This window comes from Mizuhopecten yessoensis, unplaced genomic scaffold (assembly GCF_002113885.1).
Source record: "Mizuhopecten yessoensis strain PY_sf001 unplaced genomic scaffold, ASM211388v2 scaffold4625, whole genome shotgun sequence".
In the NCBI taxonomy this organism is placed as follows: domain Eukaryota; kingdom Metazoa; phylum Mollusca; class Bivalvia; order Pectinida; family Pectinidae; genus Mizuhopecten; species Mizuhopecten yessoensis.
The window spans coordinates 144,398-159,712 of NW_018405640.1; the positions used below are offsets into that span (position 1 = coordinate 144,398).

At 37.8% G+C, this 15,315-nt stretch overlaps 3 protein-coding genes across 9 annotated transcripts in view; all 3 read right to left on the reverse strand.

Moving 5' to 3' along the window:
- Nucleotides 1–4,532, reverse strand: part of LOC110449475 (titin-like) — a 121,712-nt gene extending 117,180 nt beyond the window's left edge. For 4 of the 7 annotated variants that reach the window (XM_021496356.1, XM_021496357.1, XM_021496355.1 and 1 more), the window contains exons 1-5: nt 3,782–4,528; nt 2,910–3,056; nt 2,363–2,463; nt 959–1,138; nt 564–633 (exon numbers count right to left, since the gene is read on the reverse strand). In XM_021496356.1, coding sequence (XP_021352031.1) covers nt 564–633; nt 959–1,138; nt 2,363–2,463; nt 2,910–3,056; nt 3,782–4,228 — 945 coding nt within the window. In that variant the 5' untranslated portion in view covers nt 4,229–4,528. Of the gene's footprint in view, nt 1–563; nt 634–958; nt 1,139–2,362; nt 2,464–2,909; nt 3,057–3,781 lie in introns of all 7 variants that reach the window. The other 3 variants (XM_021496353.1, XM_021496358.1, XM_021496361.1) reach the window with 2 other exon arrangements.
- Nucleotides 4,260–13,894, reverse strand: LOC110449477 (titin-like). The gene is made up of 7 exons (XM_021496362.1): nt 13,670–13,894; nt 11,331–13,296; nt 8,780–9,002; nt 7,679–7,767; nt 6,567–6,764; nt 4,371–5,667; nt 4,260–4,317 (listed from the first exon to the last, which is right to left on the reverse strand). The coding sequence occupies exons 1-7, from the start codon at nt 13,892–13,894 to the stop codon at nt 4,260–4,262; spliced, it is 4,056 nt and encodes a 1,351-aa protein (XP_021352037.1).
- Nucleotides 13,891–15,110, reverse strand: LOC110449472 (protein starmaker-like). The gene is made up of 2 exons (XM_021496349.1): nt 14,585–15,110; nt 13,891–14,318 (listed from the first exon to the last, which is right to left on the reverse strand). Exons 1-2 carry the CDS (start codon nt 15,108–15,110, stop codon nt 13,891–13,893), a joined length of 954 nt encoding a protein of 317 aa, XP_021352024.1.
- Nucleotides 15,111–15,315: the final 205 nt, after the last annotated feature.

Sequence of the window (15,315 nt, forward strand, 5' to 3'; positions counted from 1 at the left end):
ATAGTCGGAACAAAATGTGAAGGGTTGGTCGCCAAGTTTTGGTTGCCAAGTTTTGTCAACTGCAAGAATTAATTTTTGCATCATATTTAACTACTTTCAGTTATTTTTTATGTAAAGCTGATCGATGTAAAGGATTTAAGCCCAGTTGGCATCTAACTCATATCAATATTTTAAGCATTATTAACAAGCATTTCTAGTTGAAGTTTTTTTGTGAATACCCAGACAGTATAAAACTAATGTTGGGTTTCTCTATATTTTCTTTCTGAAATGGGGGAAGCTATAGCTATAGGGGGAAACACTCTGCATGATGCTGGAGATAGAACCACTATTTAAAAACATGTCAAATTTATTAGCTTCATTTTCAGAATGTAGAAGATGTTCTGTCACCAACGATGAACAAAATGTAACTTGGGGTTATCTTCCAATTTAAACACTGCAGGCCAAGCCTTGAAATAAAATTTCTAAAATGTTCATATCAAAATCATAAAATTGTCTAGGCTTCAAGCTTCATAGGGATCTTTAAAGCTACAAGGTGATATTGATATGTACATGCATGCACTTACCCGCTCAAGAAAGATTTCTGCCACTTGCTCTGGATTGTCTGCACAAGCCATTAGCTCTGGCAGCAGGTCACTGAGGAGTCAAAAACAAAATCTGTTACAGATTGAACATTTTATTTATTTGACATGATCAAAGTTTTTTTGTTTTTTTCTCTCCAAGATCTAAATTGACTACCTGAAGTAAAGTTTATCTCAAAAATTACATATTTCTTTTTTTCTCTCCTAAAAGTTCAATTGTAAATTTGAAGCGACCAAATTTATTTTTTTATCATTAAGATAACCTTTAAATCATTATCTTAAGATCAACATGTAACAATTATGTTTTCAAAAAATTTGGATTTATATCTGAAGCTGTGAATTTGGATTAAAATCTAGTTGTGTTGTTTCTTTAAGCTTACTTATTGTGGAAGTTGTAAAGTTCCATGAGATTTCCAAAGATCTCTTCCTTTTTCTCAAGTAGTTTGTCTGGAAACTTTCCTTCACCGCCATCTTGTAAAGGATCATGGTAGTTGTCAATAAGGTCACGGAGGTCACAAACATAGTCTTCCTCCGTGTCAACCAGGTCCTGAACAGCTTGCCTTAAAAGATGAAATATTACATAGAACTACCTGTTATTCTTTAAAACGGAATCTTCTAAATTCTAATAGTTATATTTTCGTTTGTTTGTATTTTGGCCATACATAAAACTTCTAAATTCTAATAGTTATATTTTCGTTTGTTTGTATTTTGGCCATACATATAACTGTCACTAAAAATGTACATGTAAAGCACTAACCGATGTTTGTATTGTTTTGGGAAGTTGTTAAGTCTTGAATATTTAAATTTGAGCTTCCTTAACTAAGTAATTTTTTTTGCACAGTACATGTACTTCAAAACAGGCACCAACAAAAGCAGAAAGTGCAGTATTAAATTCTGTTTTATAGGGCTTAGAGATATTTGAAACTAAACATTGGAATTATCCTTTTTATTAAGAAAATCACCAAAGATGAGATTCTTGAGATTTTATCACCAGTAGCCCAAAGGGATAATTTATAGTGTAAACAATTTTTTGCCAAATTTTCAAAGTGACATGCTCTTTTTTCTAAGATGGCACAATCACTGCAGAGAGGAAAGCAATTTACACAATACATTGAAACATATCAAGTATACTGTAAATAACGCAAGCATACAGCAGATACACACAGAGTCAGTCAAATTTCAAATTGATACCGCCATGACTGACTATTACCCCAACAAACTATGTTATAAGCATAATTGAATCTTAAATGTTAGTAAAAGAAGCATTCTCTATAATCTCCTCTTATATGAAAGTTTGATGCATATGTGCAAAGCTATGTCAAGGGAGCTATCCACTGCATACAAATTTAAGGTAATGTATTAAATGTTGGTCCTCGATTTAAAACTACAACTATTACAGGAAAACATATAGCCCACCAAACACCCATTGGCTTGGGCAGAAACATGCTACAATCCAAGGGAGATAAATCAAGTTGACTCGGGCGTTCAATTCGCTATACACTAAACACTGTACAGAGTTACTATCTGACAATATACAATTACAATTACTACAGGTTGTTATCTTGGAAATCTATAGTAACCTAAACAATTTCCATAACTTCTATAGAATCATAATTGAGTTCAGAAAAAATATCAAGGTACAGACACAATCTACATGCATGTACAGGTTATTTCTACAAGTTAAGAAACATAAATTAAAATATTTTTTCGAGCTTTATGTTGGTGGAAATTTTATTCTCATTTTTTCGTTATATTTAACATGTTCACAGTGAATTACTACATACTTGGACTTGCTAGCTGCCTTAGCGAGGCCCTCTGGTGTTGAGGTGGGGCTGGCATCCACATCTCTCCGGGACTGTAGCAGGGCCGCAGGTACGTAACACACCTGAAAGATACACCTTTAATTAAATACTTGTACACTTACCATTTTTTTTATATCTAGACAATTAAAGGTTACAGATGAAATTTCCTTAAATGGTAAAAATAGTCATAAATGACTGTTTTGATTTAAACAGGTTTTTGCTCATTCACCCCTGAAATTTCATAATGAACTATTCCAACCTTTGAATTGGAAGAGTCCATATGTGTCTTCAGGGGTAAATGAGTTAAACAGTTTTGTAAACAACCCAACATTACACAATTCTGTAAATCATTGTCTGAGTTTTCTTTTGCAACTGATAAGGGGGGAAACAACAAGTTTTTCAGTCATTTACATCTGAAATTCATCATGTATTATTATTTTTCCTAATATTTCTAAAACTATCAGAAGACATACACTTCTTGTTCCCAACTGCTTAGCTAATGATGTGCCCCCCTGCCATCAGTTTTTACCTGTTGCTTGTCGTCCAGTTTCCTAACCAACCAATGTGTGGGGACCATCTTGTTGAGCAGTTCTATTACCTCCCCTGATTCAAGATGGACGTCATTGGTGGTGTCATGGTAACCAGCGATCACTGTATACTTCTTTGCATACATCTCCTATCAAAACAAATTTGATATTATACTTGTAACCGTTGTTTTAGTATACAAAAAAGAAATAAAAAATTCTGCAACAGATATGGGTGGGCTTATTACCAGGCATGGGCTTGTTGCTGGATGAAAATTGTACTTCTAATTTAATAATATACACAAAACCATAGTTGGTATAGGTATGTATATAATACGTATATATATTCAAACCTTGTCATACTGCCACCATTTTTCCAGGAAAATGTTGGTCTGATAAAGAGGTGTAATTTACTACGTTCTACTCTGTTGGCTTCTAACTAGCTTGATTTGCAAGCTCTTACTTCATAAAAACACCTGTATTTGAATTATAAATTCCATATGCTGATTGTATCTTACAGCCTGTGCTGATTTTGAATGTACATTATGAAATTTTCCTTTGAATCGATGAGATGTTTATGCTCAAGATGAAATAAAGAATTTGAATTTGTCAATAAATACAGAGGAAAATTACAAAGGAAATTTTCAGGAAGACAGGAAAGGAATTTGTGATACGCTGGCAGAAATAGAGGTGGTAAATCATATAACAGTCATTAAATATTCAGGTTTTACTATAAACTTGAAAATTGATGAGTTAATTGTTTCTTAACAAAAAGCATCAAGAATGCTAATAATTTTTGTCTTCTATATATCTATATGTATGATTAAAACCATTTTCTACACCAACACAAATTTTTACAAGAGAAACAATTACTTACATCAGAATTTGACATGTGTAGCTCTATAGCCGGTATCATTGGTTCCCCATCGATTTCTTCATCAGAAATTTCTGCAGTATCACCGTGGTAACTGTTTTGATCTTTAGGATGACCTTTGACCCCATCTATTGACTCTTTCGCATTGTCATCAAGTAATTCATCCAATGACCAAGACACTTCCCCAAGGTCGTCAATTCCCAGGGATTTACTGAGCTTGTCCAATGTTTCCTGCTTTTCTTTTCTGTCAAGGTCATATCCTTCTTTACAAAGGTTAAGATTGTCCGTGTCTTTCTTTTTATCCGCCTTGTCTTTATTTCTTTGTAGAGAACTATCTGTCTTACTTTTTGGCGTTTGTTCCTCTTCACCAAGACCAGTTTTCTTTCCATCAACCGACTGTCCATCCAAAATACCATCATTGGATAAGCCATCGGTTTCCTCCTTGTTCATTTTTCCCGTGTCTGTCTTTTTCTTTTCTGCTTCAGCTGCCAATTTCCTTGATTTTTCTGTAGGTTTTGCGGCCACTTTTGGCACCGTATCTGTTTTAACGGTTGTGACTGAAGCTTTTTCTGTATCATCCGCAGGCACACACTCGTTAACCGTCTCAGATTTGTCCTGAATAATTTCTTCCACAATCGGGGTGTTATGTGTTTCTGTAGGTTTTGAGGCCACTTTTGGCACCGTATCTGTTTTAACGGTTGTGACTGAAGCTTTTTCTGTATCATCCGCAGGCACACACTCGTTAACCGTCTCAGGTTTGTCCTGAATAATTTCTTCCACAATCGGGGGGTTATGTGTTTCTGTAGGTTTTGAGGCCTCTTTTGGCACCGTATCTGTTTTAACAGTTCTTACTGAAGCTTTTTCTGTACCATCCAAAGACACACACTCGTTAACCATTTCAGATTTGTCCTGAATTATTTCTTCGACAATCGGGGTCTTTGATTTGACCTTTGGTTTTGCAGCAACTTTTGGCACCGTATCTGTTTTAACAGTTGTTACTGAAGCTTTTTCTGTACCATCCAAAGGCACACACTCGTTAACCATTTCAGATTTGTCCTGAATTATTTCTTCGACAATCGGGGTCTTTGATTTGACCTTTGGTTTTGCAGCAACTTTTGGAACCTTATCATTTTTAACAGTTGTGGCTGAAACATTTTTTGCTTCATCAAAAGGTTTACATTCACTTGCGTTTTCTTCAATAACCCCTTCAACTGCAGATGCCAAATACTTTTCTTGTGGTTTTGCTCCAACTTTGGGATGATCCTCTTCTCTAACAGTTGTCATCAATGCTTGGTCCACACCATCAATAGGAACACACTGTTTTAATGTTTCCTCCTTGTCTTGAATGCTACCCTCAATGACCGGAGTTTTTGTTACCTCTTTAGGCGTTGCAGCAACTTCTGGCATTTCCTCCTTTTCGACTGCTGCGACTGAAACCGTTTCTCCACTGTTACTTGGAATATTCTCTGTCACTTTTTCTATCCGGTCTTCAACGATTTCCTCAACAACTGGCTTCCTTAGCTTATCTTTAGGTTTGGCGGCAGGTTTTGGTGGAACAGCTTCTTTCTTTGAGGGAAAATACTTCTCATCTTCATCTTCAGGAAGACATTCATTCACATTTTCTGTTTTGCTTGCGATCATTTCTTCTTCAACAACTGGTTTCTTTGTTCTGTCCTTTGGTTTCTCTGCCACTTTTGGTGCTTCTTTCTTCCCTTGTTCTTCCTTTTGGATTTCTTCTTGGGATTTTGTATTCTCATCTTTGATCTTCTTCTCATCCAGTTTGGGTTGTCCGTTTTCTTCAGATTTTTTTGCTGGCATTTTCTCATCTTCTCCACTTTTAGATGATTTTGTGTCATTTCCATGGAGATCCTCCTCTTCTGAAGACCAATCTGAAAATAAAGCATAGAAAACTGATTTATCAACAAGTTGAAGTAACGGACAAGTTTAACATGTGTCTTCTGTAATACATAACTTTAATGTTGGAAAATCATCAAATGAACCTACACAGTGGTGAGCTTGAATACCCTGTTTCAACAGCTGCAGCAATTGAAATTTTGAATTTGATCTCTGCTCTGTGAAGCAAGTTACTTTACTGGCAATGAATGTCAACCTTGATTCTGATCACTGCGACATATTAAGTTAACTGACCAAGTGTGTGTCGACATTAAAATTGACCTCTGTGACATAAGTTAACTGACCAAGTGTGTGTCAACATTAAAATTGACCTCTGTGACATAAGTTAACTGACCAAGTGTATGTCAACATCAAAATTGACCTCTGTGACATGAATCAACCGACCTTGTATGTCGACATTAAAATTGACCTCTGTGACATGAATTAAGCGACCTTGTACATTTATGTCAACATTAAAATTGACCTCTGTGACATGAATAAAGAGACCGTGTATGTCGACATTAAAATTGACCTCTGACATAAGTTAACTGACCTTGTATGTCGACATTAAAATTGACCTCTGTGACATAAGTTAACTGACCAGGTGTATGTCGACATTAAAATTGACCTCTGTGACATGAATTAACTTACCAAGTGTATGTCGACATTAAAATTGACCTCCGACATAAGTTAACTGACCAAGTTTATGTCGACATTAAAATTGACCTCAGTGACATAAGTTAACCGACCTTGTATGTCGACATTAAAATTTACCTTTGTGACATAAGTTAACTGACCAAGTGTATGTCGACATTAAAATTGACCTCTGTCACATGAATTAACCAACCTTGTATGTCGTCATTAAAATTGACCTCTGTGACATAAGTTAACTGACCTTGTATGTCAACATTGAACTTGACCTCTGTGGTGCCCTGTGAGTTGACCGCCCGACAGATGTATTGACCGGCGTGTTCTGGCCTAGCCTCCCACACAATGAGACACTGACTCTCATTCTCCTCCAGAATTTCTACCTCCTCCCCATCACTAAGCTCTTCTCCGTCCCTCAGCCACAGGACCTGGGGCGGGGGAAAACCTGCCAAGACAATTTTGATTATATAGCAGGTATGTGTCCTTACAATAGGTGTCTGTAGTACCATATTAAAGGGGGGGGGGGGGGGGGGGGGGGGGAAGGGCATCTTGAACATCATAATATTTCAATTCCTATTGATTCTAATACACCTGTATTGTATAATGGTTGGTCTTGTTAAATTCTTTAACTTCCCAAACTACAGTACATTTTTAAAAGAATTTGATATTACTCATTAAATCTGGTCAAATTGATGATTTCTTTTATTTACACAGGAACCTGAAAATTTGTAACAGCTCTATGTTTAACCTAAACTGAGGTATTCAAAGTAATTTTACACATTTTTGGGGTTAAATTTTGGTAAAATGCCACCCCCATTGAAAATTGATCTAAACCCGTAAAATGTATAAAATTACTCTGAACACCTCAATTTAGGTCCAAACATAACTATTAACAATTTTTCAGGTCACTGTGTTCATAATTATATAAAATCGGTATCTAAAGGGGAGGGGAACCTCTCTCTCCCAATATCTGTCATTGTGAAAAACTAGAAACTTTGTCGCTACTAGTTTGATCGACTTTTGGTAAAAATGACACCCCCAATGATCATATATGAGCATTAATTGGGGTGTCAATTTTACCGAAAGTCTATCTAAACCCCTAAAACATGTAAAATTACTCCGAACACCTTAGTTTAGGTCCAAATATATAGCTGTAACAAATTCTCAGGTCCCTGTGTAAATGAGTGTGACTTAATTAGTTGCCTGAGGTATATTATCCGACCAAGGCCTATCCAAGTCCGTGCCTATGTAGCTGCGCGCGATAACGTAGCTTTCTGACGACGAGATATTTTTTTTTATATATTGCGTCGGGGCAGAGGAGGCCGGCTTGTATTAATATTAGCATATGCCTATACTGACCCTGGACTGCACATTTGAGTACGAGGTCATCTCCTTCCTTCAGTGTCGTATCCTCAGGTTGTGCTGTAAAAGCAGGTGCTGCTAGCTCCCTGTAACATAAACAAACAAAAAATATGACGTCACAGTGCGACAAGAACTGGCCTGACTAAAAAAATGGACGGCATGGGACGTCACGAACGGCGGGAACTGATCATGACCACCAGCAAGACCGCTATACTGCGATTGTGGACTAAAAGGTACAGCATGGGAAGCATAACGTCACGAATGACGGTAACTGACCGCCACGCTTTCTAGTGAATAGGCACTCAAGATTGCAATTGTGTGCAGTTGGGTACCGAGGTTACTTCCCTTACATCATTGGCGTGCAACGCTGTAAAGCGTTTTTCTCCTATTCTCGCAAATTGAGTGGTTATCGATTGCGATGTTAATCAAAATCCGTTTTAACTCTTGCAAAACCATTTTTCAGTTTACCTTTGAATTTGAATTGGTATTGAGTTTACTCAATTCGCAAAGTGACAATTTCGAAAATGCAAATGTCTTCCAAAATATTTGGCGCCGTAAAGTCCATGTGGGGTTTTTGTATGTTCTGATACACACGTACAGTCTGGTCCCAAAATAAAGGTCACACGCGTTCCCCCTCTTTTTGTCGTGCATTTTCATTGGATTTTCCTTCAGTCAATTGAAATACTACTGAATTAAAAATTTGCAAAACGAAAGAAAATTGAATTTTCCAGTTATAATATTTTAATAATTTCCAATTGAGTCAGTTTTCGAGATAAAACGAGGTAAAGTTGAAATTAAATTTTAACTATAAAATTTTGGTAAGATTAACACAATTAATAGGTAAACAAAATGATTTCCATTGAATAATTTATCGCATCTTGAAAACCGCTCAGCGGAGAGAACGAAAAATATTATAACAGAAAAGAAATAATTACGTTCATTGTCCGTCCAATAGCCAATCATTCTCAATTTTCTTGGGACCCACAATGCTTTGAAGTTTTTGTTTTATTTTATCGATTGAAATTGTTCCCTAACTTGCTGATGTACTTGGAGATTGATCAGTGTAAACCATACAATAAAACTGGGTTTTTTCCTTACTTCTGTAGAGTCCTTGGCGTCTGACGGTGAACTTGAACTTTGACCTCTGATTTATCCGTGCCGTGTCTGTTAATGATGTGTAGTTCGTAACACCCCGCGTCGTCCCTGATGACGTCAGGGATGGACAATGTCCACTCGTGTCCATCTTGTACTATCCCCATTCCATCAAACAATTCGATTGGTTCGCCATCTTTGTATATCTTCATACGTGGCTCAGGTGTGCCTTTTGCAAGGTAAAATATCAGCTATGTTATTTTTTTTCTCAAAAGTAATAGTAATAAAAACACAAACTTATAAAAACATTCTGGACAAAAAATAAAGGCGTTAGATTTTTATTTTATTTTTAAAAACACCTTTATTTTAGGAGATTACCGAAAATTAAAAACGTCCCACGACTCCGCAAACACAGTTCAGACAATTCTAAGGAGAGACGCATTGTGTGTCCCCAAGTTTCTTGTTCCTTTCGCGAATTAAGTAGCAGCTTGGATAGTGATGCTGAAAATGTGTCTGCAATAGAAATTGCACGATATTCGGTACCATTAATAGCCCATTTCGTCCGTAAAATGAATTTCAGCGATGAAATATAGACAAATGTAATTTTTCATTACAGTGTTGTTAAAATTGCACAGTAATTAAGATAAAAAGTTACCTAAATTCAGAGATGTTTAAGACTTATTATAAAACTTATCATTTAATGAAGATATCTTATAACTATTATAATGTCATTTTTGAGAATAAAGAAAAAAAATGAAAAATATCATGTTTTAGATTTTGTCACGATTACTGGGTTTAAGCCGTTGATCGAGTCCAAACAGGATGTCAGGAACGACAACTCTGGTTAAACTAGAAATTTGTGAACTGACTGCTGTTCTGTAAAAAGTAAAAATCCCATTATAATACACTATCATTTCGGATCCCCTAGTAAACACGACCGTTTAACATGCTATAGATTATAATCTGACAAGATTAAAAGGCCCAACATAACAATAACCCGAAACACATGGCTAATTTGAGATTGAAATGGCAGATATACAAATATTTATCCTGAACCCAGCTCGACCCCGAAACTTGGCAAAACATCTGTACCAGGCATACACACACTACTTTGATGTTCCCTAAAAGAACCAGTTTTCCTTTCTTTTCGTTACAGAGAATACTTTCCAATTCCCAAGCGCCTCTTTGTTAGGCTCAGACTTGATATTAAGATGTTTGTAATACATTGTTGGCTCTGAAGCAGTTCATTGACAAATCAAAGCAGTTCAGGTTTGAAAATATTCTCTCATTGACTAAAAATAATATAATTACGTGGTAACTAGACAGAGTTGAACCTCGTAAAAGAATTCGAACTTCAATAATCCAGTAAAACACTGTAGCCCAGCTTATATGGACTATGCTATACCAGTCATATACTATAATCTCGTTAATCCGGAAAGTAATGCTTCGTTCAAACACTGAAACTTCGTTAATATTGTCTGTGATACTTCACAATACAGGAGAACTTCGTCAATCCGGATACTCCAGTTAAACACTTGAGTCTTGTTAATCCGGAGTATTATCTCTGGCCAAACACTGTAGCAACGTTAATCCGGACTAAGGTCCCCCATTCATACACCAGATACTCGTTAAACCGAACAACTATACTCTAGTCAAACACTGTAACCTCGATTATCCGGACTACGATACTGAGGTCTTACACTTGAACCTCGCTTATCTGGACTGAGAAAGTGCAGTCATACAGTGGAATCTCGAAAATGTTTCTTTTTTTCGTGGATTGGTATCCAAATGACTTGTTCCTAAGTATGAATATGTGTCCGGAAAATTTCATTTATCAAATGACTACCGAAACAGTGTGTACAACATCTATTACAGTAGCTTCAAAGATGCTGATTTTAAGATGAAATTGGAATCAAGCGAATGCACGGTATACTATTGATAACATGTACAATTACATAGCCGACGTGTTTTACTTAAGTAAAATAAACATCTAGTACCAATTTTAGTTTTCTTGAAAAAGTATTTTTGTGGATATAAGGTATTAATGATTTGTCAGACGGTATTTTCTTTTACTCAAGAATTAAGCTCCTTGTTACGAGGCAAATATTGTGTATATGAAAGCTCTTAAATATTACGGTTGTATTTCCGGTGTCAAAGAAATGCTTAACTTTACATATTAATGCCACCTATGAAACATGTTCTTAAGATAATTGTCAGATTAATAATAGATGTTCCAAGGGAGATCACTCGTAACACAAATCACACGCAAATTATGTCAATTAGTAAACCATATCTTACGGTAGATAACTCTAACACAATTCATAGGTACAATGAGTAAAGTTATATATATCCTAAGGGAGATAACTCTATGACAAGTCAATGAAAAATATGTTAAATACCATTTATCCAAAAGGGAGTTAACTCTTACACAACATACATATGTCACATTACATGTAGGCTTAATAGATACATATCTTTAAAAAGCATAAGCCACTAAATGCTTCCTTCCATTAATGATTTTACACAGGAAAATAGTGAATAGTGAAGTAGCACCAACCTTGAACTTCCCAACTGATCTCCAAGTTTTGTCCTTCATAGATGGTAACATCGGATGATGCCTTCAGGATCTTTGGTGGTTGGACATCTTTTCCTTCTTTGATATCAGCAGAAGTCGAAAAGGAGAACACGTCGGTGTCATCAGGACGTTTAGACGTTTCAGAAAGACTTCTGTATATTGAGGCATCCGCTTTTTCACACCAGACCTCGCCTTCTTCAGAAGAAGTTTTTCGATGACAATCACGTGTCAGTTCTTTCCCGCCATTTGGTGTCGCATCTGTTAACTGTATAGAATCTGGAGCATCGCATATTTCATCTTTGAAATGTACAGAAAGCCCTCGCTTTTTGTGAGGAATTTCCTCGGTGGAAGCTTGGTCGCATTTGAGTCCCGGAATCTTAACTGAACTTTCTTCTTGGTCTTTGTTTGTCGCTATTTCATTGACAAATGATGGAGTTCCGTATTTGCTCTTACCAACTCGATTATTGTCCTTTCCGACGATTCCATCTATTGCAGTTTTACTTTGGTCTAAATCACTGATAGAATCATCGCAATATTCATCATAAGTGTAGCCAACCAAAGAATCAATTCTGTCTTTCTCTTTTACAGATTCCAAAGGATTACGAGCATGCGTAGACAGTGCACCAGCGTCTTTTTGAAGTTGGTCGCCATTCATCCGGCGGACCTCGTCAGGTTTCAAATGACCAACTAGCTCTTCTGTAAACGTTTCCGGTTGATTGCTTGAACGAGCTTGAGCAAGTCGATCGCTAGCTTTGTCCATTAGTGTATTCAAAACGTCATTGTCGGATCCAACTTCACCAACATGACCATTTTTCCCGCGAATTTCATCCGACCTTGACTCATCCCTTTCGGCAGTATGAAAATCAGACTGGACCACGCCCATGAAGAATGTATTCGGCAGTTCCGGTTTTGTGTCTGCGAGATGTCCTAATGGTGAGGTATCTCCACTAGAGCTATTATCTTCTCGGTCCGACATCCAAGCATCGTTCAGTGTCTTTATCTCTGCAGTTACCTCTTTTGCTTTCTGAATAAGTTCTTGTTCAATATCATCCTTTTTTGAATGACTTTTTGCTTTCTTTGAAGTTTGTCGATCATTTTCATTTAATGGTTTACCTGGTTTTGTATCATTGCGCATGTCATCTGTTACGTCAGGCATTATTTTCTCAATCGGCAATGATTCTGGTCTGCGAGGAGAGGGCGTTCTACGTTCACTATTTGCAGTGTTCTTGTCGCCTTGTTGGTCTGTCGATATTTTACCTTCATCATCTCCAAGTGTCACGTCCGGTGGTACCTTGTCTCCACGCCTGTTTCTTCTATTTCTATCGTCAATTTCCTTTCCCCAGATGTCTGAGTCATCTGTGTTTACCACGTCTTCCGTACCTTTACCGTAATGGTCACCGTCGTCCTCGCCATATTCCGGTTTTCCAAATCTTCTACTGTATGAGGATGCGTTGTCGTTTGAATCAACATCATGCATCTTTCCGTCTTTTCCATATTTGTCGCTGATATCTTTATTCCCCATGATCTGTTCGTCATTTTTTGATTTGTGATTATAAGCAACTTCCTTTCCTTTTTCCTGATGACTCAAATTTTCTCTGTCCTTGTTATTCCTGGGGTCAATATCTGAATCTCCATTATCCTTTCCTCCACTCTGCGATTTTTGTTGATATCCATAATCTTTGTCGTCATCCAAATCACTGTATTTCTTTCTGTCTTTCTTGTATTTGTCATCGATATCTGTATATCCGATGTCTTTTCTGCTGTCACGTGATTGGCGTGGATAACCAGACTCAATGTCGTCATCCAGATCGCCGTATTCCTTCCTGTCTTTCTTGTATTTGTCATCGATATCTGTATCTCCGATGTCTTTTTCGCTGTCACGTGACTTGCGTGTATATACAGAATCATTATTGTCATCCAGATCGCCGTATTTCTTCCTGTCTTTCTTGTATTTGTCATCGATATCTGTATCGCCGATCTTCCGAGGATATCCAGACTCATAGTCGTCATCCAGATCTCCGTATTTCTTCCTGTCTTTCTTGTATTTGTCCTCGACATCTGTATCTCCGATATCTTTTCCGCTGTCGCGTGTCTTGCGAGGATATCCAGACTCATAGTCGTTCACGTCTATTGCGTGGATATCCAGAATCATTATTGTCAGCCAGATCGCCGTATCTCTTCCTGTCTTTCTTGTATTTGTCATCGACATCTGTATCTCCGATGTCGTTTTCGTTGTCACGTCTATTGCGTGGATATCCAGAATCATTATTGTCAGCCAGATCGCCGTATTTCTTCCTGTCTTTCTTGTTGTTGTCATCGATGTATTTGTCATCGATATCTGTATCTCCGATATCTTTTCCGCTGTCGCGTGTCTTGCGAGGATATCCAGACTCATAGTCGTTCACGTCTATTGCGTGGATATCCAGAATCATTATTGTCAGCCAGATCGTCGTATTTCTTCCTGTCTTTCTTGTATTTGTCCTCGACATCTGTATCTCCGATATCTTTTCCGCTGTCGCGTGTCTTGCGAGGATATCCAGACTCATAGTCGTTCACGTCTATTGCGTGGATATCCAGAATCATTATTGTCAGCCAGATCGTCGTATTTCTTCCTGTCTTTCTTGTATTTGTCCTCGACATCTGTATCTCCGATATCTTTTCCGCTGTCGCGTGTCTTGCGAGGATATCCAGACTCGTAGTCGTCATCCAGATCGCCGTATTTCTTCCTGTCTTTCGTGTATTTGTCATCGATATCTGCCTCTCCGATGTCTTGACCGTTGTCACGTGTCTTGCGTGGATATCCAGAATCATTATTGTCAGCCAGATCGCCGTATTTCTTCCTGTGTTTCTTGTATTTGTCATCGACATCTGTATCTCCGATTTCTTTTTCGTTGTCACGTCTATTGCGTGGATATCCGTATTCCTTCCTGTCTTTCTTGTATTTGTCATCGATATCTGTATCTCCGATGTCTTGTCCGTTGTCACGTCACTTGCGTGGATATTCAGAATCATTATTGTCATCCGATGTCTTTTTCGCTGTCACGTGACTTGCGTGGATATCCAGAATCGTTATTGTCAGCCAGATCGCCGTATTTCTTCCTGTCTTTCTTGTTGTTGTCATCGATGTATTTGTCATCGATATCTGTATCTCCGATATCTTTTCCGCTGTCGCGTGTCTTGCGAGGATATCCAGACTTCATCGATATCTGTATATCCGATGTCTTTTCTGCTGTCACGTGATTGGCGTGGATAACCAGACTCAATGTCGTCATCCAGATCGCCGTATTCCTTCCTGTCTTTCTTGTATTTGTCATCGATATCTGTATCGCCGATGTCTTTTTCGCTGTCACGTGACTTGCCTGTATATACAGAATCATTATTGTCATCCAGATCGCCGTATTTCTGCGTGTCTTTCTTGTATTTGTCATCGATATCTGTATCTCCGATATCTTTTCCGCTGTCGCGTGTCTTGCGAGGATATCCAGACTTCATCGATATCTGTATATCCGATGTCTTTTCTGCTGTCACGTGATTGGCGTGGATAACCAGACTCAATGTCGTCATCCAGATCGCCGTATTCCTTCCTGTCTTTCTTGTATTTGTCATCGATATCTGTATCGCCGATCTTCCGAGGATATCCAGACTCATAGTCGTCATCCAGATCTCCGTATTTCTTCCTGTCTTTCTTGTATTTGTCCTCGACATCTGTATCTCCGATATCTTTTCCGCTGTCGCGTGTCTTGCGAGGATATCCAGACTCATAGTCGTTCACGTCTATTGCGTGGATATCCAGAATCATTATTGTCAGCCAGATCGTCGTATTTCTTCCTGTCTTTCTTGTATTTGTCCTCGACATCTGTATCTCCGATATCTTTTCCGCTGTCGCGTGTCTTGCGAGGATATCCAGACTCATAGTCGTTCACGTCTATTGCGTGGATATCCAGAATCATTATTGTCAGCCAGATCG

Bases quoted from the DNA above. Each gene is read 5' to 3' on its own strand.
- LOC110449477 (XM_021496362.1), bottom strand. From the start codon at position 13,894: ATGAGTCTGGATATCCTCGCAAGACACGCGACAGCGGAAAAGATATCG. The intron at 13,297-13,669 runs ATCGATGACAAC...GATGACAAATAC, and splicing joins CAGATATCGATGACAAATAC to AAGAAAGACAGGAAGAAATA. The intron at 5,668-6,566 runs GTCAGTTAACTT...CTTTATTTTCAG, and splicing joins GTTCAATGTTGACATACAAG to ATTGGTCTTCAGAAGAGGAG.
- LOC110449472 (XM_021496349.1), bottom strand. From the start codon at position 15,110: ATGAGTCTGGATATCCTCGCAAGACACGCGACAGCGGAAAAGATATCG. The intron at 14,319-14,584 runs GTGACAGCAGAA...ACAACGGACAAG, and splicing joins TGGTTATCCACGCCAATCAC to ACATCGGAGATACAGATATC.